Below are 24,918 nucleotides of genomic sequence, written 5' to 3' on the forward strand. Positions count from 1 at the left end.
TTTATAATCAGCAGTATGCTGTGCTTGTGCTTATAACATAAACTATTTTGATGTGAAGAATATGTATATTTTGCTCAAACTTCCCAATTGTATAGCTAACCGTATTCATGGTAACATTCACACCAGACGAAAGAGAAAAGTTTTCTCTTTCATTTGATGTTAAATTTAATACTCTATTTTTCATAGCCCGCTTGCAATTTCTTTCGAAAGTGGAAGTTGACAGGTGGCTTATTAGCCGTTCTAAAAAAAAACGCTCGAAATGGCCATGAAAAACTGGTTGCAGTTATTATAATATTTTTCTCAGTGCACTTTTGATTATCGTGTAAGGGCTGCTTAGGTTTTCATGTAGAAGTAACGTGATTTATTTGTTGAGTGTACGATTAAATCTGGCATTCCTGCTGTATACATTATTTCTCGTGTGCATCATTTCACTTTTGAAGAAAAATTATCGGCAATTTGATTTTTTTGTGGAAATTCACAGCGTATCGTCTGATTCATGTGCTACAATGAATCCGAAAGAAGTGGTTTATGTAGGAAATCTTCCGAAACAAGCATCCGATCAGGAATTGATCGAATTTTTCAAAGATGTCGGAAAGGTAATCAAAGTTTCATTCATGCGAGAGAATCGCAACGATTGCCGGACCAAGGTAGCGTTCGTGCTATTTGAGAATGAAATGCAGGCTTTGAGGGCATGCAATTTCGATCAAACTATATTTCAATGGCATCGCGTTGTCGTAACGTTGGTTGACGATGAACGTCACTTCTGGGCGGGCAACACCGTGATTGTAAGGAACATATCTTCAGGTATGATTATTTTTCAAAGAATGCCAAACAATGTAAGTTGTTATCGTTGTTATCTTCTAGAAACAAACGAAGAAGATTTGTACGAAGCATTCGGAAGGTATGGAATGATAGAAGCAGTTCAGATTCCAAACAACAATTTCGCGTATGTGGGATTTAAGGAAAAGTCGGCAGCAGTAGCATCTCAACGATTGAGCAAAACAACGTTGGGGTCAACAGTAATCACAGTTCAAGTGCTCACCACGAATGTCCGAGTACGATTGGAAGATTTGGATAGTTTCAAAACACCTCGTGTTTTTAACGAATTGATGGATGCGAAACTTAAGCATAACTATTCAAAGGGTCCAGTGGCGGTGGTCGCACCGCTGCCACAATATGACGACTATGAAGATGAAGACGACGACAACAGGGTTTATGATCCTGTCACAAATCGCTTTTATGATAAAGTAAAAACACCTCAAGTCAAACGCGAACCTTCACCAGATGATATGTGTGAAGAAGACATGCACGTAGCAGTACCATCTCCGATTCCATGGCACAGTGGTACTAATAATCAAGTAACTCAGTCGATATCCGAAAATAGTTCGTCTCACGGTATTGACATTTCGAACGAAGGAACGATGGAGATAGTTTCAGAGATTCGCCGTCGCGATGTAAAATTTATGAAAACTGGTTTAATTCCTATCTCCAAAGCCTCGATTCGAGTGGAAAATATTCCACGTGACGTGTACGATGAGGACGTCGTTAAATACTTTGATCAATTTGGTTCGATTGTTAGCTTTGAGATAGGATATTCGAAGACTTGCATATTCAACAAAATTTATACGGTCACATATGACCAAGAAAGCACATTGGAACGGGTGATCGATTGTTTTATGCGAAAGTGTGAATTTTCTGGAGTTGTTTGTACTGTATTTACGTTCAGGACCGATGAAACACTTCTAGAAGTGCCCGGCAAGTGCGTTTTGGTAGATTTTCTTTCTACTAACATAGTCTACGAAGATGTTGTCGAAGCGTTCAGTGGGATCGGAAAAGTAATCTATGTGAAGAAATCGCTCCGAAACAACACTCCGAGTGTGGTCTTTTTCCGACAAAACGTGTCATTTGACCGCGCCAAACAGATTACGGAAATAGACGGAGACAAAGTTCAGGTAGTTCCATACAGTAAGGAGGCTTTCCGAATGTTTACATCGGCCAATTGGAAATTGAACAAGGCGGGTATACCATTCACAAAGAAACCGTTGAAGAACGTACGGATGATGGATATTGAAATGAAGGAACAAACGGAGAAGGGTAAACATATGATTCTCCAAACGGTTTTCAACCCTAACTATCGGAATCCGGATCCAACCAAATTTACATATGAAAGTAAGTCGATTGAGTATTTGATAAAATACAGAATACATCAATTTAGTTTTGCATAGATATGTAGGGTTAGAACAAGTAGAGACTTAAAATAGGATAAATAATGCCAGCTTGAATTCTTGGGGTCAGCATCCTGCACGCATTTCCGCGACTCTTGTTTTAAATGTGTTCTAATCTTTCGGTATATTATTAACTCAATTAGCACATGTTTCGAATGAACCGCGACGTGGTTCGATTGCTATAAATAACGTGTTAGTTTCCTCGATTCGCTGTCTATTACGGGATAAGAAAGTCAACAATTCGACAAGTTTTGAATTAACACGAAATGGAATGAATCTATATAAAGAACCGTTCAATCAGTGTTATCAAGTGTTAGTGCGTAGTGTTGTCAACAAATGGAAACGATTCTGTTTCCACCGTGAACTGTGTGTGATAAAATGTATTGTATTTTTGTAAGTAATCCATTCCTAGTACAAATATAGCTTGCTGAAATAATCGAAAAAAGTACAGCAAAAAGCTGTCTTGAGTAAAACAGGACAGTCAGTCCAATCCAATTGTTCAAACTATCGGCAGCTTGAGTCGCGAACCTTGTTGCAGTACGATGGTTTTTCCAGCAAAAAAGAAAAGGAAGTTTATTTTCTCGATATCCTCCATGGAAAACATTTGTTAGATATGTGCCTAAAATAGGCTATACCTGATTTTCAGGACAGGTTACAAGAATTCCATGTAAATCACTTGTCACCTATGACCATTAGCTTAGACCATCGACGATTAGGTTTCATGTCATTATTGACAGAAAGTTGCTCAATACGTTAGGTCCTGCGTAAAAGGATCATTGTACTTCCTCTACACCGTCCCCAAACAACCCCAGTACTTCTAAAGCAGACATCAACGAAACTATTTGTAACCAAAGTACAACAAGGCTGGACAAATAATAGCAATAATAACCGCGCTACGTTGATTCCAACAGTGGTACCGAACCAATGGACGAGGACGGGAATAGAGAAACATTACATCCCTTAATTCGCTGGATAGCAATGGAAGTGGCTCTGCAGTAAGGAAAAGGATGACAACTAGAAGAAATCAAAAAACGTATTATTCATATTGTACAATCGGCCACGTGAAACTCACGCAACTTTCATTAAATAAAAAAAACCTCTTCAATGCAATCAGCAAAGATTTTTACCAATAAATGTACGTCGTATCCACTCAATTCTATAAACATCGTTTAGGTCAAAAGCGCTCAAAACTACAGAGCAGTATTCGAGAGTTGAACGAACAGACGTACAGAGAAAGGATTGTAGGAAGTAGGTGCATAAAAGTAACACGAATTCATTTGTTTTGTGGCTCAAATAACTGTAATATTAAAAGAAGTTGCTGTTGACGAAAGACTGCTTCTCTGAGTTGTTAATGTTAAGGTAGATATCTAGAACATTAGCAAACAGTTGTCGAGGACGACGTTAGTTAAAGAATAAATGAAACATCAAAGGACTGTGTTCGTTTCCTTGCGTAGTTGAAAACGATGTGAGACACTACGGAAACGGTATCGCCAATTTTGGTTATCAAGCAACGATTGCTTATTTTACAAACAATACCGGTTCCAAAGTAACTGCATCATCACCATCATCGTGTGAACCAGTGAAATATCTGGAATTATCATACAATGGTTTGATGACTGGATTAAACGAATAAGATGATGGAATGACTGCTGATGGATTTAATCCATATTCTAGGACGAAACTCATTCCCAGATATTTTGGAATGAGCCTTAGTCCCGGATATTCTACTGCTTCTTCGCGTTCGAATAAAAGGCACATAATTTCGTCATTTTTAGGATCAACAAATCGGTTTTAAAGAAGTGTTTACGATATTTTATTTTCAATCAAATTAGCTACAGTATGTCACTGTTGTTAGAAAATGGAACTCCATATGAAAATTCTTATAAATGTTGTTTTAATGAATCGAATGTAGGCGTGGAGTTTCAAGAAAATACACTAACAGCTGATCCAATTACCTTCAGCGTCAGTATAGATTTTTTTTTATTCAATATTATAATATAATTTTAGGGTCCCTGGGCGTTAGCACAACCTTGAGACAGATTGAATGATGCTGTCGCGGTCCCAGGGCTTGTCTGTATCCTTACTCAATTGAGAAAGATGCACAATGGTGCCATGGGTAATGTCTGACAAGAAGAGGCAACAATACACAGAATGGGAACAATAAAATGGATACGTTCATCTTTCTGAGAGTGCCAAACTTGTTAGGCATTGTCCATGCTACAACAAATACTACACTTTGATCTAGGGTAGAGAAGCGATCTACTAATCAAGTTTGATCTCTTTTGCAGTATGCAGTTGGTTTTATGATGACGGAATCATATACTATTTGTTACCTCTTGGAACCGCAAATGGAGTGGATAACAGCGCCCGAAACATCCACACATAGATGTTTGGTTGTTTGTTGGAAATAACTCTTTCTTATGTCGTTTTCGTTTTTAAATTGCACTACACCGGTGTAGCGAAAGCTGCACTTAAACCGTTCGTTTTTACCAATTGCACTACACCAGTGCTACACTTTTTCTGCACCGATACCACTGGTGTAGCACTCATCAAAAGTTTGGTGTAGCTCTGTGCAATGGAATCGTTAATTGTAGTCAATGGTTACTGTTTATGTTTTCGTCATTTTTGTTCGTTTATTCATGCCTCAGTGTAGCACTGCACCGGTGTAGTGCAAATTAAAAACAAAAACGCCATTAGATTACATTGTAGTATGCTTGGCGCTTTCTCAGACATTCGACACTTTTACTTAGATCCCAACTAATGATTCACTCACTAATCAATCATCACTCATATGCTACTATGCAAAACATATATTTATTTCCTCTCCCAAGATTGTAGATTAAGTTCACCATCAAGCCATATTTAGTAAGTATAATTTCAATTGAATATCTTCTTTAAATATTTCAGCAACGAATTTGCTCATGGTGAAAGGATCAATGCACAATTCCTGGCCGCCAGTGTTCAGTTGGTCAACATAGACTAGTTCGTCTGACAAGGAATTGAAATTGTATATCCTGGATCCATAAATGGGCCCGGTTTAGAATCTGCGCTATTCAGCTGCCCGACCGGTAAACCCAGAAAAAAAATATTATAATATAATTTTAGGGCACACTGTTTAAGCTCTAAGATGCCAAGGGTATTTACTAATCTTAATTACGATTAACTTAAAACTAGAACAGTATCATTATGTAATGTAGTATCGGGGTAGCGGATTCTCGAGAATTCAGCTTTCAGCTGTGCGATCGGCAGTGGCCGGTGAAATGAATATTGCATGAGGGTCTTGCATATGGCGTTGGTGAATATCCATGTTGGCCGTAGCCTTCGGTCCGTGTGGGTACGCGGGAAACACCCCCAGGCTACGAAGGCCCGACGGGTGGCCCGCATGGTGGTCATCGACTGGAGCGGTCTTCCGTGGGCGGTGATGATAATATTGCCGAAGAGAATGAAAGAGAAGTGAATATTGTGGAAACGTGGTAAAAGGGGGATGTGGGAACAAAATGTCTGAAACGACAAAGATCTAATTAGTTGCCATCGAGGTGATGAAGAGACAGGGACGGGGGAGCGAAAAGGTTAGTGACAAAAAAAAGATCTTGTTAGTTCAAATGAAGATGGTGGACAAGGACGGGGATCGTGAGAATCGAGCGGATGATAGTGTCAAACCTGTAGGTGGAGTTTATACTTTCTGAGCGTGGAATAACACATTACACTTGTATATCAATGTGTTTAAGGTACTGGTATATGAGAAGCATATATAAACTATCCCGACTCGCCAACACATCCCGAACCGGAACCTCAGGCGGTCTACCTCGAGCCCTAAGGGATTCCAGTAGCTTTGACCTGGCGTCACGATACTCTACGCACGACCACACGACATGCTCGATGTCCTGATAACCGTCGCCACAGGTGCAGAGCCCGTTTTCCACGATCCCGATACGCCGAAGATGTGCGTTGAAAGTGTAGTGATTTGACATGAGCCGTGACATAACACGAATGAAATTGCAACTCACGTTCATCCCCCTGAACCAAGGTTTCGTCGATACCCTAGGGATAATGGAATGTAGCCATCGTCCCAGTTCGCCATTGCTCCATGAAGATTGCCAACTTTCGAGAGTTTTCCGACGAGAGATACTGAAAAATTCATTGAAGCAGATTGGTCTTTCATAAATATCACCTTCTAATGCGCCCACCTTAGCCAATGAGTCTGCCTTTTCATTGCCCGGAATGGAACAATGCGAAGGCACCCAGACTAACGATATTAAATAAGACCGTGCAGATAAAGTTCTCAAATATTCCCGTATTTTCCCCAGGAAATATGGGGGATACTTTCCTGGCTTCATTGCCCGGAGAGCTTCTATTGAGCTTAGACTGTCCGTGACAATGAAGTAATGGTCTTTGGGCAAGGTTTCAATGATCTCGAGGGTGTACTGAATAGCAGCTAATTCTGCGACGTAAACTGAAGCCGGATCACTGAGTTTGTAAGAAGCGATGATGTTTTGATTGAAGATGCCGAAGCTTGGTGACCTGTTGATGTTTGATCCGTCAGTGGAAAACACCTTTTGACAGTTGACTGTTCGAAATTTATTATGAAAGATATTAGGGGCCACTCGAGGGCGTACGTGATCCGGAATTCCACGAATCTCTTCTCTCATGAATGTGTCGAAAAACACAGTAGAATCAGAAGTATCCGAGAAATGAGCACGGTTGGTTAGTAAAGATTTGTTCTTGTTCAATATTACCTTGGAAGTCCGTAAGTCCGTCCGAAAGTCCGTACAACTTTTTGGCTTTGCTGACGATATTGATATTGTGACACGTAACCTTGAGAAGATGACGGAAACATGCATCGGACTGAAAACTGAAGCTAGGCGTATCGGACTGGCCATAAATGCATCAAAAACAAAATACATGAGATGAAGAGGCTCTAGAGAAGAAACACTATACCTCCCACCACGAATATTCACTTGAACTAGAACGATTACGATGGGCTGGGAATGTCATAAGGATGTCCGACGACAGTCCAGTGAAAATTCTTGGATCTAATCCGACTGGTACAATAAGCGGGGCGCATTGAACAAGTGGAGGGTGGACAAAGGACACCCCAGGACTATAGCTGTTAGGTAAGGTAAGTCAGTAAAGGGTCGATTCCTATTCTTCTGAGAACATCTACAAATTTTGTCGAATCCGGCGCTGCTTCAAATTGTGGAGCCCCAAGCTTCATCTTCATTTCAGCCCAAACGTTTTAAATTAAGTTTGGGGGTGGCTGAGACGGTTGAAGTCCAAAGTCATCATTTTCTTTCCACAAGTCTTGCTTCGATGTTTCGGACCGTTGTCCTTGTGGACAATACAACTGTCACATTCAAAATTTTTTTTGTGAATAAGTTTTTTTTTCACAAAGCTCCGGTTGTCCCTGAACACGTCTTTTTCAAACCTGTTTTTCTCGTTAGATGCTGATAAAACCCTAAAACTAGCTCAAAACTAATGAATAAAAACAACATTAACGTGTAATTTAACGTGAACCAAACCAGGCCTTTCTACAATACCGATCGCGTGTAATCGTGTCTACGCACTGACGTAACTGTCTAAACAGTGTCGGTCACATCTCCAACGTTACCCTCCCATTCTTTAGAATCCAAATCTACGTTAATCAGAGTAACTAAACAGCTCAATATTTATTTTCAAATTCATAAACCCAGTGGTTTATGGGCGGGCAAGCAAACGCCGGTACTTTTTGTTCTTTTTTTTCTGCCATAGAATAAACTACAGAACTTCTTTTGTTCCAAAATAATTGGAAATGAATAAACTGAATAGAAATTCACAATTGACAATGCAATTTCCGTAATTTTGAGTAGCATCCTGGTATGGAGAAGAAAAGGCGCATCTACACAGAAGTCGAAGTGTTTATCGTCGAGACGACAGAAACAAAAACAATAAAGTGTAGGAAATAATGGATCGCTTTCGAAATGATCAAATCAAAAGCTACATTCATTTCAAGTGTTGCAAAGATACATCTACGGCAAAATGAAATTGAAATCTTAAGAAATCGAGCGCCCCTTAGCTTAAGGGATGTATTACAGGTACAATTTAACGAAACTTGTAGCGTTAGTTCAAACGCTAACGAGATGCAACAATTGGTTAACAATAACGAATATTATAACCGAGTAAGTCACTCCACAACATCATTACGAGTATTTTGTTCTTAATGAAATCGGAAAAGTAAGTCTATTTCGTTTTAAACAGGAATATGATATATGCCCTCGGCATCTTAGAGCTTAAGCAGAGTGCCTTTAAACTTATGTTATTACATAAAAAAATAAAATCTTGAAAAAAAGGAACATGATATAAAACTTATTGGTAAAAATAAAACTTATTGGTAAATGTCAAATGAAATTTGAAAGAAGAAAAAAACATTCTTCACAAAAACCTGAAAAATACGAAGCGGTACGGTTCCAAGCTGTCTAAAGTGATGAAGATGCCACAAACGACAGTTTGTCGAGAGCTTGAAACGTACAAGAAAACCTTTAGTGTAAATAGGAATCAGCGGACCTACTTACTAGGGAAAGATACAAGTCGTACAAACCCGGTAAACAGTCGAACCGGTACATGAAGCAGAATTCCGTGGCCATAAAGCGTACAAGGCTCTTGTACGACCGTGTTTTTACGAAACACTAGCTCTGCACTTTGTTCGATGACGAAACATATGTCAAACTCGAGTTTAAAAGGTTTTGAAAATTGAAGTTCTTGTTCCCTGACAAGTTCGTGAAGGTCATGATTTGGCAGATGATTTGCAGTTGTAGTCCGAAAACGAAACCATTTGTCAAATCTTCGACGTTGACATCCGATGTTTACATTAAAGAATACCTGAAAAAGCGTGTATTGCTGGTCATTCGCATGAATAGGTGCAAAGTCATCTCTTGGGACGATTTGGTCAGCTACCACTACTCCATGATGGTTCTGGAGTGGTATACTGTCTATAAGATCAATTTTGTCCCCACGTTAATAAATCCTTTGAATAGTCCAAAATTTCGACCAATCAAAAAATAATAGGCAATTGAGCTAATTCCCTATCCGTTTCAACTGTGCAGGCGCTAAAATGGCCCCTATGAGATGAAGATGCGATATTTCGTTCGAACTGGAGAAATTCAACCATCTAATGCTGTAATTTTGAAGTTGTAATCAAAGTACTACAAAGCATGCATCCACGAATTGTTTTAAAATTATTGAAATACGAATTGCAGATCTTATGCGTACCAATTTACTTTTTAGTCAACTAAAGGGTGATTTTTTAAGAGCTTGAGAACTTTTTTAAACAATAAAACGCATAAAATTTGCAAAATCTCATCGGTTCTTTATTTTAAACGTTAGATTGGTACATGACATTTACTTTTTGAAGATAATTTCATTTAAATGTTGACCGCGGCTGCGTCTTAGATGGTCCATTCGGAAAGTCCAATTTTGGGCAACTTTTTCGAGCATTTCGGCCGGAATAGCCCGAATTTCTTCGGAAATGTTGTCTTCCAAAGCTGGAATAGTTACTGGCTTATTTCTGTAGACTTTAGACTTGACGTAGCCCCACAAAAAATAGTCTAAAGGCGTCAAATCGCATGATCTTGGTGGCCAACTTACCGGTCCATTTCTTGAGATGAATTGTTCTCCGAAGTTTTCCCTCAAAATGGCCATAGAATCGCGAGCTGTGTGGCATGTAGCGCCATCTTGTTGAAACCACATGTCTACCAAGTTCAGTTCTTCCATTTTTGGCAACAAAAAGTTTGTTAGCATCGAACGATAGCGATCGCCATTCACTGTAACGTTGCGTCCAACAGCATCTTTGAAAAAATACGGTCCAATGATTCCACCAGCGTACAAACCACACCAAACAGTGCATTTTTCGGGATGCATGGGCAGTTCTTGAACGGCTTCTGGTTGCTCTTCACTCCAAATGCGGCAATTTTGCTTATTTACGTAGCCATTCAACCAGAAATGAGCCTCATCGCTGAACAAAATTTGTCGATAAAAAAGCGGATTTTCCGAATGGACCACCTAAGACGCAGCCGCGGTCAACATTTAAATGAAATTATCTTCAAAAAGTAAATGTCATGTACCAATCTAACGTTTAAAATAAAGAACCGATGAGATTTTGCAAATTTTATGCGTTTTATTGTTTAAAAAAGTTCTCAAGCTCTTAAAAAATCACCCTTTATAATCAGTTAAAATGAGGATATATATATATATATATATATATATATATATATATATATATATATATATATATATATATATATATATATATATATATATATATATATATATATATATATATATATATATATATATATATATATATATATTAATACATAAATTGTTGTAATGAATACGAAAGATATTAATGTCAGAAAAAAAAAATCATGACAGAAATGTTTTTGAAAATGAGAAAAAGAAACCAGAAGTGCGAGCAATGTTAATATAATTAATATATTGTTACGATAATTGTGTAACTCGGAATCAAATAAGGAAAACAAAAACATAATAAGAACAACACTGAGTAGACTTACCAGATAAATATGGTAAAGCGAGTAGGAAGATACTTGGAAGTATAATACGGAAGCCATTATCATAGTACAATGGAAAACATTGTAAAGGTAAAATAAAAGAAACGAAATTGTGCCGAAAGTTTTCTAAAGAAGAAAATGTAAGAAACAATTTGATGTATGGATAGCATAAATTTGGGGGTAAAAATTTCACATTTCCCCCCTCCAAATTACCCCAATCTCTACGGCTAGTGAACCGAAACTTGTTTCGTCCGAGACGTCATTACTCTTTGGTGTAGTAGCAAAAAGTGTTTTTTTTTGTGTTGAACCGTTGGGCCGTGATAGCAGTTTAATGACTTTTGGGGACGACTATAGTAACATAAGTACGTAAGCACCAAGTACGAGAGCACATACTCAGATAAATGTATGGTTTGACGGAAAATGTCAGCAGTCAAGGAAAAGAATGTTGCAGCTTCGTACTTGAACAATTGAGGAATGATACAAGCAAGTATGGAATAGGAAGATCTCGGTTTTCTGAAGCCCGGAAAATCATAATCGCAAAGCGATGGAGCAGCAGTACACCGTAAGTGACAAGAATGTGTGACGATCTATCTAATTTATTAAAGATACATTATTATAGATACTAGTAACCTTTGACTACGACAAGATTTATTATAGATACTAGTAACCTTTGACTACGATCAATTGTGTGAGATTCGGGCACATGAATGAAAGTGCAACTATTCTGGTAATTCAGCGAAATAGATGGTGATTTTAGAAGTGTTGGTTATGGAAATCTACAAACAAAAAAACTTATATTTGATGCAGCCAAGAATTTCGGAAGTTTGTTCTGATAGGACAGGTAAGTAATTTAAAAACCTACCAAAAATCAGATTGGTGCTTCGGAAACGAAATATTCAACCGCATAATGTAAGCATAATTGATTTCACCGTCTTATACCGTTTTCGTTTTTGAACCTAGACGCGGGCTACTCTGACTCTGAGTAAAACGAACACGTGGTACGCGCCCTAAACAACAACTCATGAAATAAAGATAAAATAAACAAACTCGGCTGGATGCGTGGTGCGACCCGAGAAAATTTTCAGAGCGAAACTACGCGATTGGAGTCCAATCTAGAGCGATATCAGGTTGCTAAAACAAACATATCAAACGTTGTTTGGGCGACTCTGGGTCAGCTTTCGGGCTGCTCTGATCAATAAACAAAAACGGTATTAGATATATATTAAATCGTACAGGATATGTATCAGAAGAAAACGAATCATGTTATTATAAAACGCGATGAAAAAAACTTCTCAGTGTAAAATATATATGTTTCATTATATTGGCGACAATCGATTAAAACTGAAAAGTAAGTATTAGAAATTTTAAATAAAAATATGCCGTTTAATAGTAAAAAAACTTTATATGCGGCATTCATTACAAACATATCGAACAATGATTTCATTAACAGTATCGGATCTTTCAGAACGTGACTGTCACCTTCTCACCGATATAAGATTGATACCCAACTGTAAGCAACAGACACGGAGACGGAACGATTTGAAGAAAGAGTTTTATACCTTGAAGAGCTGGAGCTCGATTTCTTTGGACGCGATTCATTATATCGTTAGCTGTATGTATCGGTACACGCTTAAAAATAGTTACTCAAAAATGAGTAAGATCTCACTCATCTACAGAAAAAGTGGAACAACTCTAATTTAGAGTAACTCGGAAGTTACTCAAATTTGAGTTCTTCCACTGGAAACGATATTTGGGTAAAATCTACTCATTTACTGAGTAATACTTTATTTGTACATGTACCAAAAATAGAGTAACTATCACTCAAATTTTGAGTGAAATTTTATTTCACATATACCAAATTTGCAAAAAAATTTCTCCTTTTCTGAGTGTATTGTATTAAAATATTAAGTAATTGAACTCAATACTATATCAAGTGGTGGTTGCTTGGAGTAGTGTGTTAATCTCAAATTAACATACATGTCAGTTATGCTCAGGCACCAATCATACACTTATTCCTCATAAATGACATTTGAGCATATTCGGTTTCATTCTAAAGCACAACACGGAGTTTATCATTCCGGTTTTTGCAGACACAACACCGTTTGTGTTGAGCGACTCACCCTCGAAATACGCGATCTCACTAACAAAATATACAACCTGTTGCTACAAATGGTTATTACAACCTTTAGACTGATCTTGCGAATAGTAACAAAAAAACGAGCTATTGCGTTAAACTCAAATTTAGAGTAGGAGTTACTCAATATCATTGATGATAACTACTCAATTTTTGACGTTTCCATGTATCATTTGAAAATGAGTAACTAGTACTCAATCTTTGAGTAACTTTTTCTAAGCGTGTAACGCTTTATTTTCCGACGTTTGCGACAGAGTTGCCAGGTTCATAGATTTAAGTAATGACAGATTTTCATAGATTCCAGAAATCGAACACAGACTGGCACTGAGTTTTCAAAATTCTTCCAATTCCTAAGGAAAACTTAGCAAAAAGACAACATACTTGCAGAATTAGCTGTGGTTACTGTGATTTAATGAAAACTACATCGAATGATAAAGTTGTTACGATCAAAAATTGATCTACTGCCCTAATAAAAATGCCTGCACATACCTCATTTAAAAAATATGTGTGTAGCGTTATAATTATTATTCGTTTTATATTTTCACTTCATTTATAGGACAGCACTAAACAACTGGTTTCAGTTAATAAAAAAATATCTTCCTATCCGGGTGGCTTCTTGATATAAATGATACATCCTTCACGACCACTGTTTCCAATAAAATTATTATGGAAAACATCTCCGCATATTGCCTGTGGTTATTTAACTATCCAAACATCTGATTCTCGTCTCTCAAGCTTAACCCTTATCATAACTAGCAACTTTTGGACTTCTATCATCCTCTTTGGATCGTCCTGTGAAAGTTCAATATACTCAAATACGTTTCACATTGACATGGATTGAAACCAGATTAAACTATATTATAGAAATAAATAATTTCTAAAAGATGGCGTATCCATCGATACTGACAACCCTTTGTAATCACCCTGAAGTAACGTTAATTTCAACATCTTGTGCTTGAGTATGTCATTTTTAACCAATCATGAACTGGTTTGAAGCTGGCTCACGATTATCAGTTGTCTGGTCCTGTCCTAAGGAGTGTATCGAAAATAAGCTATCCACAAATTTTTCTTTCAAATTATGATAAAAAACGATATTCAAACTAAAAATTGATCCTTTATTGTACGAGGTTAAACTTGAGCATAAAAAAAACCGGATGAAATTTAAGTTATTCCTTCACGAGTTTTCGAACTTTTGATCGAACGCTTTTCATCAAGTTCCGGACAAGTGTTGTATCGCATTTTTTGGACGCTTGAGCCCAAATTTTTTTGAACTCCTGAATGTTTCCAGCTGCCTAACCAGTCTTATTGAAGACCCTCTTCACGATTGCCCAGTAACGTTCGATGGGTCGAAGCAATTTGGTGGATTGATATTTTTCTCAACGAAATTTATATCTTTTTCCGTAAGCCAATTGAGAGTGGTTTTGGCATAGTGAGCCGACGCCAAATCCAGCCAAATCAGTGGAGGTGTACTATGCTTCTTATATAAAGGCAGTAATCTCTTCTGGAAACACTCAGATCGATAGATTTCTGCATTTATAGTTCCGGTAGTGTAAAAAATGGTTGACTTCAAACCACAGGAACATATTGCTTGCCATACCAGTACCTTTCGACCGAGTTTTTCCACTTGAATCGACCTGTCCGCATCGCCCACATCCTCCCCAACGACGACAGTAAAGTATTGTGGACCTGGAAGGGTTTTTGAGACCTCTTTTACATAAGTCTCATCATCCATCAAAACGCATGCATCAGGACCCAGCAAAAGACGCGAATACAATTTCCGGGCCCTTGCTGCTTGCTTCTTCTGTTTTACACTTTGTTCCGAGATTTTCTGCTTCTTGTAGGTCTTTAGGTGATTTCGCCTCTTGCTACGCTGGACCATTCCGACACTCGTTCCTGCTGTATCGGTAAAATCACGTATTGACATTGATTTGCTTTTCATGATTAGAGATACAACTTTCTGGTCCAGTTTCGGGTTAAAAGAACCGGGTTTTCTGCTCATCCTAAGAATAATGTTCCCCAAACTTATTAATTATGTTTTTAACACTGGCATGATGAATTCCAAACCGCTTCGCCTATTTTCGCATAGTAATACCCTTCTCACTTAGCCATGTGTCCAGAACTTTAATTTCCACTTCCTTTTCAATACGCGACATTTTGAAAACGCAGAATTTCAACCGCACAAACAAGTAAAGAATCGAAACCTGACAGTCAAACGCACAGCATGCTGCGATCTTAGCATGAAAAACCATCACAAATACATGCGTACGACACAAATGTTTGTGGATATCTTATTTTCGATATACTCCTTAGCTTCAATTAAGAAAAAAGTATCGAAGCAACACAAGCAACATATACAAATTTTGTTCGAACATCGCGAAAGTCCGAACTACTCGCACAAGTTGGCGAAATTGCTGAATGTGACCGTATAACCCGTCACTAACGTAATAAAAGTGAAGGGTTCTTGATTGGATCGGGTGAAAATGGAACTCTTATTGAACAACTAGCCGAAATCATGAGATGATATGAGTGCAATTTAACAAAACCGTCATCACAACGCTACGCAAGTACGTAGTCCTGTTTGTGACTGTCCGGCCAGTCCGAATGGATTTCTTCTTAGCTCATTTCAATCATTCATCATGCAGACGCTCGCTCTAAACTCTATAACATTCCCTTTTTAAGTTTAAGTAGTAAACTTAGGAGCACTCTTTCGTATTTAGTCTTCGTACATTGGGCAGCAACTTCTAGGTGATCCGGCAACAAGTTACCATTTCGGTTGATGATCGTAAAATCTCCTTGCGTCGTTTCCAGCATAGCTAGTGTTTTCTTTTGTCAGTATTCGTTTCTCTGTGTTGAAGTACATTCGATTAAAAAATCAATCTATCGTAATGTAGAGCATATTCTTGAAGCTGCTAACATTGCCCCTCTATACTGTTCCCTATTGAATTACTTTCCATTATTACAATAGATACGATAAAAACTGCACACTCTAAACTGAAAAAGTCATCAAATGCTAGATGGTATTCCATATATAGCTCTCAAAAATATTCAATTTTTCCTGTATTTACAAAAAGCAATAAATGTGATATATCGAACTATCGAGGAATAGCCGCGTTATACACTCTATCTAAGCTTTTTTAAATAGTTATTTTGGATATTATCACTCATAATTGGACGTACTTTGACGGTAACTGTACAGCCGAATCTATGTCTGCAAACTCGTGGATACCTCAAGGACCCTTTTTGTTCGTACTTTTTTCGAATGATTTGAACCACTCGTTTCAATGCCTGAGGCTATCATTCGCCGATGATTTGAAATTGTTACTTACCTTACCTAACAGCTATAGACCTGGGGTGTCCTTTGCTGTATCAAGCATACGTCTCCACATAACTCGGTCCATGGCTGCTCGTCGCCAGCCACTCAAGGCACGGATGCTTCTGAGATCACCCTTCACTTGATCGATCCACCTTGCTCGCTGCGCTCCTCTTCTTCTTGTACCAGTCGGATTAGATTCAAGAACCATTTTCACTGGGCTGTCGTCCAACATCCTTATGACATGCCCAGCCCATCGTAGACGTCCGATTTTAGCTGTCCGTACGATAGGTGGTTCTCCTAGCAGCTGTTGCAATTCGTGATTCATACGCCGTCTCCACGTTCCGTCTTCCATCTGCACTCCGCCATAGATGGTCCTCAGTACCTTTCTTTCGAAAACACTGAGGGCGCGTTGGTCCTCTGCCAACATAGTCCAGGTCCGGTGGCCATAGAGAACAACCGGTCTAATGAGCGTTTTGTAGATGTTCAATTTCGTGCGGTTGCGTACTTTTCTCGATCGGATGGTTTTTCTGAGTCCAAAGTACGCACGATTCCCTGCCAAAATACGTCTCTGAATTTCTCTGCTGGTGTCATTATCGGCGGTCACCAGTGAGCCCAAATACACGAACTCGTCAACCACCTCGAAATAGTCACCGTCTATCAATATTCGTGGTGGGAGGCGTAGTGTTTCTTCTCTAGAGCCTTTTCCTCTCATGTATTAAGTTTTCGACGCATTTATGACCAGTCCGATACGCCTAGCTTCAGCTTTCAGTCCGATGTAGGTTTCCGTCATCTTCTCAAGGTTACGTGTCACAATATCAATATCGTCAGCGAAGCCAAAAAGTTGTACGGACTTTCGGAAGATCATGCCACTCGTGTCGATCCTCGCTCTTCGAATCACACCTTCCAGGGGAATATTGAACAAGATACAAGAAAGTCCATCACCTTGACGTAGCCCTCTCCGAGATTCGAAGGGGCTCGAGAGCGTCCCAGATACTCGGACGTTGCACATCACTCTATCCATCGTTGCTTTGACCAATCGCGTCAGTTTATCCAGAAAACCATATTCGTGCATGATTTGCCATAGCTGTTCTCGGTCGATTGTGTCGTATGCCGCTTTGAAGTCACTGAATAGGTGATACGTGGGTACGTTGTATTCACGACACTTCTGGAGTACTTGTCTTATCGCAAATATGTGATCCGTAGTGACGCGGGCTCCAGTAAATCCCGCTTGGTACGGCCCTACGAATTCCTTAGCTATTGGTGATAGACGACGGCAAAGGATTTGGGAAAGTACCTTGTAGGCGGCGTCAGCAATGTGATTGCGCGGTAATTGCAACAGTCTAGCTTATCGCCCTTTTTGTAGACGAGACATGCAACTCCATCCATCCATTCCTGCGGTAAAATCTCCTCCTCCCAAATACTAGAAATCATCCAGTGCAGCGCTTTAGCCAGTGCATCTCCTCCATGTTTGAGCAGCTCGCCTGGCAACTGGTCATTGCCCAGGGCTTTGTTGTTCCTCAGCTTGCCGATCTCCTCACTTATCTCCGACAGATCAGGGGCTGGGAATCTGTCCTCGACTGAGAGTGCACCCAGATTGATTCCTGTACCGTTCTCTGTATCTTGTGCTTCGCCATTCAGATGCTCGTCATAGTACTGCTTCCACCTGTCGATCACCTCACGTTCGTTCGTGAGAAGGTTACCACTGGTATCTCTGCACATTTCGGCCTGTGGCGTGTAGCCTCTACGTGAGCGGTTCACCTTCTCATAGAACTTCCGTGTGTCATTTGCGCGATACAGCTGTTCAATCGCTTCGCGATCTTGGTCCTCCTGGTGGCGCTTTTTCTTCCGGAAAACCGTGTTCTGTCTGTTCCGCTCCTGGCTGTATCGTTCCTCGTTCGCTCTAGTGCGGTGTTACAGCATCCTCGCCCTTGCTGCATTCTTCTCTTCGACCAACTGCTGACATTCGCCGTCAAACTAGTAATTTCCTCGATTCGATAACCTCGTACCTAGAACGGTTGCAGCAGTGCTACTCACGGCGGACCTTATGTTCCTCCAGCCGTCTTCAAGAGTCGCCGCGCCAAGCTGCTCTTCCGTTGGTAGCACTAACTCCAGTTGTTGCGCGTATTCCCTTGCAGTACGAATGCTACGTAGCTGCTCGAGATTTAGTCCCGGCGTTCTTGTGCGACGAGTATTGTGCACCGTCGATAGTTTTGAGCGCATACAAACCGCGACAAGGTAGTGGTCAGAATCAATATTGGCACTGCGGTAGGTGCGGACATTGATGACGTCGGAGAAGAATCACCCGTCGATGAGAACGTGGTCGATTTGATTTTCCGTATGTTGATCAGGTGATCTCCAGGTGGCTTTGTAGATATCTTTGCGGGGGAAGTAGGTGCTTCGAACTACCATTCCTCGGGAGGCTGCAAAGTTTACGCATCGTTGATCGTTGTCGTTTGTTACCGCGTGCAGGCTCTCCAGCCCGATCACGGGCCTGTACATTGCCTCCCGGCCTACCAGAGCATTCATGTCGCCGATGACGAGTTTTACATCCCGCCGTGGACAGCTGTCGTAGGTTTGTTCCAGCTGCGCGTAGAATGCTTCCTTCTCGTCATCGGGTCTCGTCTCATGTGGGCAGTGCACATTGATGATGTTGTAATTGAAGAAACGGCCCTTGATCTTCAATACGCACATTCTATCACTGACTGGCTGCCACCCAATCACGCGCTGGCGCATCTTGCTCAACACTACAAATCTAGTTCCTAGAACGTTGGTTGTGCCACATCTCTGGTAGAAGGTAGCCGCTCGATGCCCACTTTTCCACACCTTCTGTCCCGTCCAACAAAGTTCCTGCAGTACTACGACATCGAAGCCGCGGATTTGAAGCTCATCATGCAGCATTCGGTCGTATCCTGGGAAGCCAAGCGATTTGCAGTTCCATGTGCCAAGCTTCCAATCGTAGTCCTTATTTCGTCGCGTAGGTCTTTGCCGATTCCTCCGAGTCGTATTTGGGTCCTGATTATTCGTAACAAGTGTTTTCCGGACGGCTTGTTAGGCCTGCACCAACCTCCTGTCTCGCCGGAAGGCCATCGTGTCAGCACTGTTTAGAGTCCCACACTGACACAAGGACGGTAATCAGCCGCTCCTAACATGGAGAACAGACGCTGTTTCGAGCCGCCCCAACATGGGGAACAGACGCTCGGGTTGGCTCGCTCTCTGTAAAGAGAAGGCAAGCCCCCCCATCCCTGTCAGCATACGACCAAGGTCCCACCGGGGTTGGTTACCCGATCTTTCCTATGGTTGCTCGTACCCCAGCCGGCACCGAGGGGAGGTAGGGATAGGAGTTACTGAACAAGAGGCTAAGAACCACATTGGGGCCTGAATTGCGCATTGTCCAGTCGTTTACCAAATTTATCTTATCAAACATCATTCGTTTAAAAATTCAATCATATATCTACAATAAATATGTGACATGAAAAGATAATACTGACTTTTTTACCCCTGATTTGTCGTTTATTTATTCGATGTCCCCACAATAATTTCTCGTAGTGCTGTACAAACAAATGTTATACACTTCCTAGTTGTTGTCGTTTATAAGTGGCTTTGATCACGTGAGGATCATTCGCCGCACTCCATTTCTAGTTCTTAAGTGCTAGGCTCAGTTATATTATTAGTTTTAATTAGTAGTAATAAGCCTATGATAATATATTTATCTGTTGAATCACTGAAATCTGTATCTATGAAATAAGAGGAGGTTTTATGTCTGATAGAGCGCGAAACTATAAGATTTTAGTACTATTTCCTGCTTCTAAATAAATAAATCAACTGGAAGGGACAGCATCATTACCGGAAACAAACAGCGACCAATGAGGCACCAGCTACCTTTGTACTCAATGCTGAAACAACTCATTTCGAGAAGGAGTAGAAGTAGAAATTCGAAATTTTCAGATTTCGGTAGGTGGAACTGTTGTGGAAGAATATTCCGCTGATCAATCACATTTTGATGGGAGGTTTTCTGCAGCGACGTGAGTTAACATGTGAACATTCTGGAAATCTTTAACAACAAAAAATGAGCGGATGAAAATTGACGCTTGAATAAAAATATAGAACATTGTATTGGCTTTCGTTTTATTCAATGATCAAGTCAGAGCAAAAACACCAAGCCATCGCGGGAAACAGACTGTTGTCTTGGGTTGAATGCATTCTAATTCAGGATTCTTACTATTCTACTGAATTGTCCTATTTCACAGTCGTCATATACAACTGTCCAATGCAAACCACACTGAAAGATCTAAGGAGACACTTCATCAACGACTCATTTGTCACCAGTATGCGGTACGAGCCGAGTGCGTTCGATTCCAATACGTGGAAGGTGTACGCCGGCTTCCCAACGTACATGGAAGCATTCCACGCTGTACGTATGAAAGGTACGTTTCAATCGTATCCGATCTACAAACACATGGCTAACGAAAGGCCAAAACTAGATGCACAGGAAGCATTGTTGATCGAGTTTGAAACTGGTAATGGTTGTAGATCATGAAGAGCTGTATTCATGCTAATAGCTTCCATTCTAGATGATATTTCTGTTAACAAACTGCACCATGCTTTGGTCAGCAACGGGCCTGTTACCTTCGTAGACAGAATTGGATTAAACCGTTTCACTGCAATCTGTCGGGATGCTAAGACAGCAAGAAAGGTAGCAAATCTACGGTTTCTGTGTAGATTACCGTGCAAAGTATCATGTAAGTATTTCCTATAACTTTGCTACTTGTATTCATATGTTGGAATTAACTTTTTTTAGCGTACCGAGATATAATCAATAAGCAGAATGCAATGAATCCTGTATCTGCTGGAATGCAGTCATTGCCAAGACAAGACATTCGTCATCCCTCACACCGTGGACCTCCAGTTCCGATGCATGAGATCATCGCCTTGCAGAAAAACCTACTAAACGACGGAAGCGAAGGTGGTCCACAGTCATCGCGGGACTATCGCCGAACCGCCAACGAATGGGAACAGGAAAACGATGATGTCAACAGAGAATCTGATTTGCTTAGGCGAAAGTCTGTCGACATGGATTTGGATAACGAGGAACCTGAACAATACGGCAATCCCATTCCAACTACGGGATATTCAACCTTTCAACGTGTTGATGATCTGGTGTTCTCTAATCCTCCAGCGCCTAACGTGGTGCCATTTGGAATGCCACCGAGGGATAACAATTTTACATTAGGATGGGCTCTGGGCGGTCCCATGCATCAACCACCGGCTATGGTGCCACCTCCAGTAACAAGAAATGTGTTCATGAATGAACCTGTTCGTATGGTTCCACCGGTTGGAGGTGGCATACTTGGCGGGCCGCTCCTTATTCCTAATGTAACTATTCATCAGGTTCAACCTGCGCATAGCACTGTCCCACAAGAAGGAGATCTCCGCCAATATTTAGCTGAAAAGCGTAATACGAGACCTCGTGATACGTACGACCCAATGGAAGATTTTGAAGGGCAAATAGAAAATATTGATTCGGAACTACCAAGCTCTTCTCAAGAGATGGACCAGCTTGAAACGTATATACGAGAGAAGGAACGCGATATCAATCGTAGGCTGCAGCTGTTGAACGAACAGATAACGATCGACCCAGATAAGTCTCGCGAGCGCTCTGTTTCACCTACCGATCGAGAAGCACAAAATCGTATTGAGCAGATTCGGAAGGAAAAGATTGAAGTATGTCATGAAATGACTATGCTGCGTAAGACTGGCGGTATCGAAGGTACTCGTCAATTCATTGAACTTTGTGAACGCCAATCAAAGTTGAACAAAGAAGCCGCTGAAATCCAAAAACAACTTGACGCCAAAGAAAAGTGGCTAGCGGAACGTGCTCGATCCCTTTCTAAAGATGACAATGATCCAGAAAACCAAAGGTCAAGGCTTGCTCATAGTCGCAGCAGAAGCACATCACGTGGAAGACGTACGAACAGCCGTGAGCGTAGTTATCGTAATCGCGAACGCGTAGCTAATACGCGTCGTAGTCGCTCTCGCTCGTTTGGTCGAACAAGTCGCCGTAGATCACCATCGAGGGAACGTTTTTCACCAAGCCGGTCCCGACGCCATTACAACAGTGCACGGGCAGTGAGCAATCGAAGACCTCAATCGCTTCTACGGGAGATGAGACAATTGGATCGCCCTATGGAAAAGAAACATGATCATTGTGGTAAGTGTCCCGTAATCATTCACAGAGAACTCTTTTATTTACTGAGTAAAAATGTTTCAGTTTACGTTGGTAACATTGCTGAATCCATCACCAATGAAGAACTCAAAGCTACGTTTGATCGTTATGGACGTGTTGTTGAATATGATCTCAGCCTTCGCGATAAATACTGTGAGATCTACGCGGAATATCATAAACGCGAGGATGCTTTCAAGGCCCTAGAAATGAATCGTGTCAAGATCTGCGGGAAAAGGTTGCGAGTCGCTTTGAACTGTAGGAAACCGGCCAATCGAGAAGGTTACAGCATAATAGTGGAGATGTCTGAACGTGAGTCAATGAGCAAGTGTTTAATTCTCGTTTTGATTATTGATTCAACATTTTTCAGCTGTTCCTGAGCGGGATCTGTACGCGCGTTTCAACAGTTGCGGAGAAATCGAATTCATCTGGCACTACGAAAATTCTACGATTGCCACTGTTACCTTCGAACGACCAGAATCTATGCTTATGGCTCTAGCTGTTCGAGAACTACATAATAGAATACCAATAATAGTTCGAGAATATGTAGAAAGTGAACGTTAAACTATAATCCTGCTTGTTGAAATACGATCAACTCAAACATTATTCTCTGTCAACATTCAGCATTAATAACGGTATGGAAAAAGAAAACGTCAATATTTGTAAGTATTTCCTTTATTATTAAATACATGATTTCAATTACCCTAATCATCAGAGCCAATAAATATAACTTTAACTGAGATCATTTTTGTAATACTTCTACTTCGAACATTAACACATATTCGTAATGGGCAGCCATGTTTAAAATTAATTCAAAACTAGACCTACTGAAAGTGTCTTCCTGCGAAGCTTTGATTGATTTCGATTAACGTCGAAGAGATGACTGCCAAGATTGGACAGAATATGAGGAACCAGTTCGGAAAAAAATGCGCCTTTTTGAAATATAAGTTATCTGAATTTCCAGGTTTACACAACAAAGAAATCTCATTAATATTCGTTGGATTTGTCATATGAATCGTGTGCAAATTATAATTCATAGAAGTCATGAAAACTGATCAACGGAACCATAATGAAATTGATGTGAATATTATATACAATTTATATGAAAAATCAATGAAATTTATCTCATTTCATAGTTTATATTCATTGGATGTGTCATATGGATCGTACGCAGATGATATTTCATAAAATACACATGAAAACGTATAACTTATAATAAAAATGCACATAAAATCTAAACGATGTTCAATAAATTTAAAATTTTCATAACCTATATGAAATTGATGAATAAAGCTGCTGTTTTCTTTAACTGAAGGAATTAGAAAGCTTTATTGAGAAAATATTTTCTTTTAGATATGTCATGCGTTTTAATTTTACAAAAGAATGGTCGCTAATCATACTAATTATGAACTACGAAGCACAATGGACTCACTGTACGTTTTCAAAAAATGTAAGTTTTTAAAAAAAACGAGCATTGCAACTGAGAAACGGATGTTATTTTTCTGAGCGAAAGTTTAAGGGTATTAAAAAGCAAAGTCTTGGCATTACATTCCTTTTCTGGAATTTGTCCTTTCTGTTACATAATATAGCATGGCTAGTACTATGATCCTACTGACACCAAGTATCCATCCAGGTCGGGACTTCGAACATACGACAACTGGCTTGTAAGAGCAGCGCCCTATGCATTTAAACGCCAACCCAGGTCAAGCGTATTACGCTAAAGTAATATTTGATTTCCATTTCTGGAATATTCGCCTACTCTATTTTCCTAAATTTTTCGCCTGCTATGGTGTTTGATTTATTTGATGGTCCTGAATAAGACTGTAGCCTGAAAAGTGCTTCCTTTTGTGGAATTTGACCTTTCTGTTTAAACACAATTCGTAGCCGATTCTTAGCGTGCAGGAATATTGCATGGCTAGTACCATTGGCATTTTGTGTGAAAAATTAACTAAAAAGAATAAATCACCCTTCATTCTTGTTTACGTCCGTATCGACCATACGACGAACGGGTACTTTCGAACGAATACGGAAAAGCCATTCTTGTTTTCACTCGAATGAATTCGAACGCGACTCGTTTGCCACAAAATATTCAAACTTCTTCAAATAAATGCTAAGCCTTGATTTTTTTTATTTAAAAGATATTTTTTATTCAGGCCTATTTGCGTACAAGCTTTACGTGGCCGATTGAGCCAATTTTTTAAATAATTTTTTTTGAGTTGGATCTCGTTGTCACTCTTTTTCTAGGGGGAGAGGAGCTTTCATTTCACTCCTGCGAGGATTGAGGGGCACTTCGTTCGTGGTTCGTCTCGTCATCTATTGCCGCATCGGTGGTATTGTTGTCGATTTTCGTCTTCTTTTCGTTGCTAGTTGCTGTAGATGCGCCTTGTTGTACATTGGTTGCAGTTGCTGGTTGGTTGGAGGGTAAGTTGTTAACTGCAGCCGGTGTATTTTGTTCTATAGAGGTTTCGTTGAAGGGGATGCTT

At 40.0% G+C, this 24,918-nt stretch overlaps 1 protein-coding gene across 3 annotated transcripts; it reads left to right on the top strand.

The window, feature by feature from the left end:
• Positions 1 to 407: 407 nt before the first annotated feature.
• On the top strand, positions 408 to 23,678 carry LOC131440219 (uncharacterized). Of its 3 annotated transcripts, none has more exons than XR_009231358.1 (8): positions 408 to 804; positions 865 to 2,169; positions 20,463 to 20,732; positions 20,787 to 20,954; positions 21,014 to 22,423; positions 22,484 to 22,747; positions 22,806 to 23,515; positions 23,572 to 23,678. XR_009231358.1 is itself a non-coding variant. In XM_058611302.1 (7 exons), the coding sequence occupies exons 1-7, from the start codon at positions 507 to 509 to the stop codon at positions 22,997 to 22,999; spliced, it is 3,909 nt and encodes a 1,302-aa protein (XP_058467285.1). In that variant the 5' UTR covers positions 408 to 506; the 3' UTR covers positions 23,000 to 23,672. The 3 variants fall into 3 exon arrangements, 1 of the variants encoding a protein (XP_058467285.1); XR_009231357.1 differs by having other exon boundaries at positions 22,806 to 23,097; positions 23,231 to 23,672; XM_058611302.1 differs by having other exon boundaries at positions 22,806 to 23,672.
• The last annotated feature ends 1,240 nt before the right edge of the window (positions 23,679 to 24,918 follow it).

The sequence above is a fragment of the Malaya genurostris genome, chromosome 1 (assembly GCF_030247185.1).
Source record: "Malaya genurostris strain Urasoe2022 chromosome 1, Malgen_1.1, whole genome shotgun sequence".
Taxonomy (NCBI): Eukaryota; Metazoa; Arthropoda; class Insecta; order Diptera; family Culicidae; genus Malaya; species Malaya genurostris.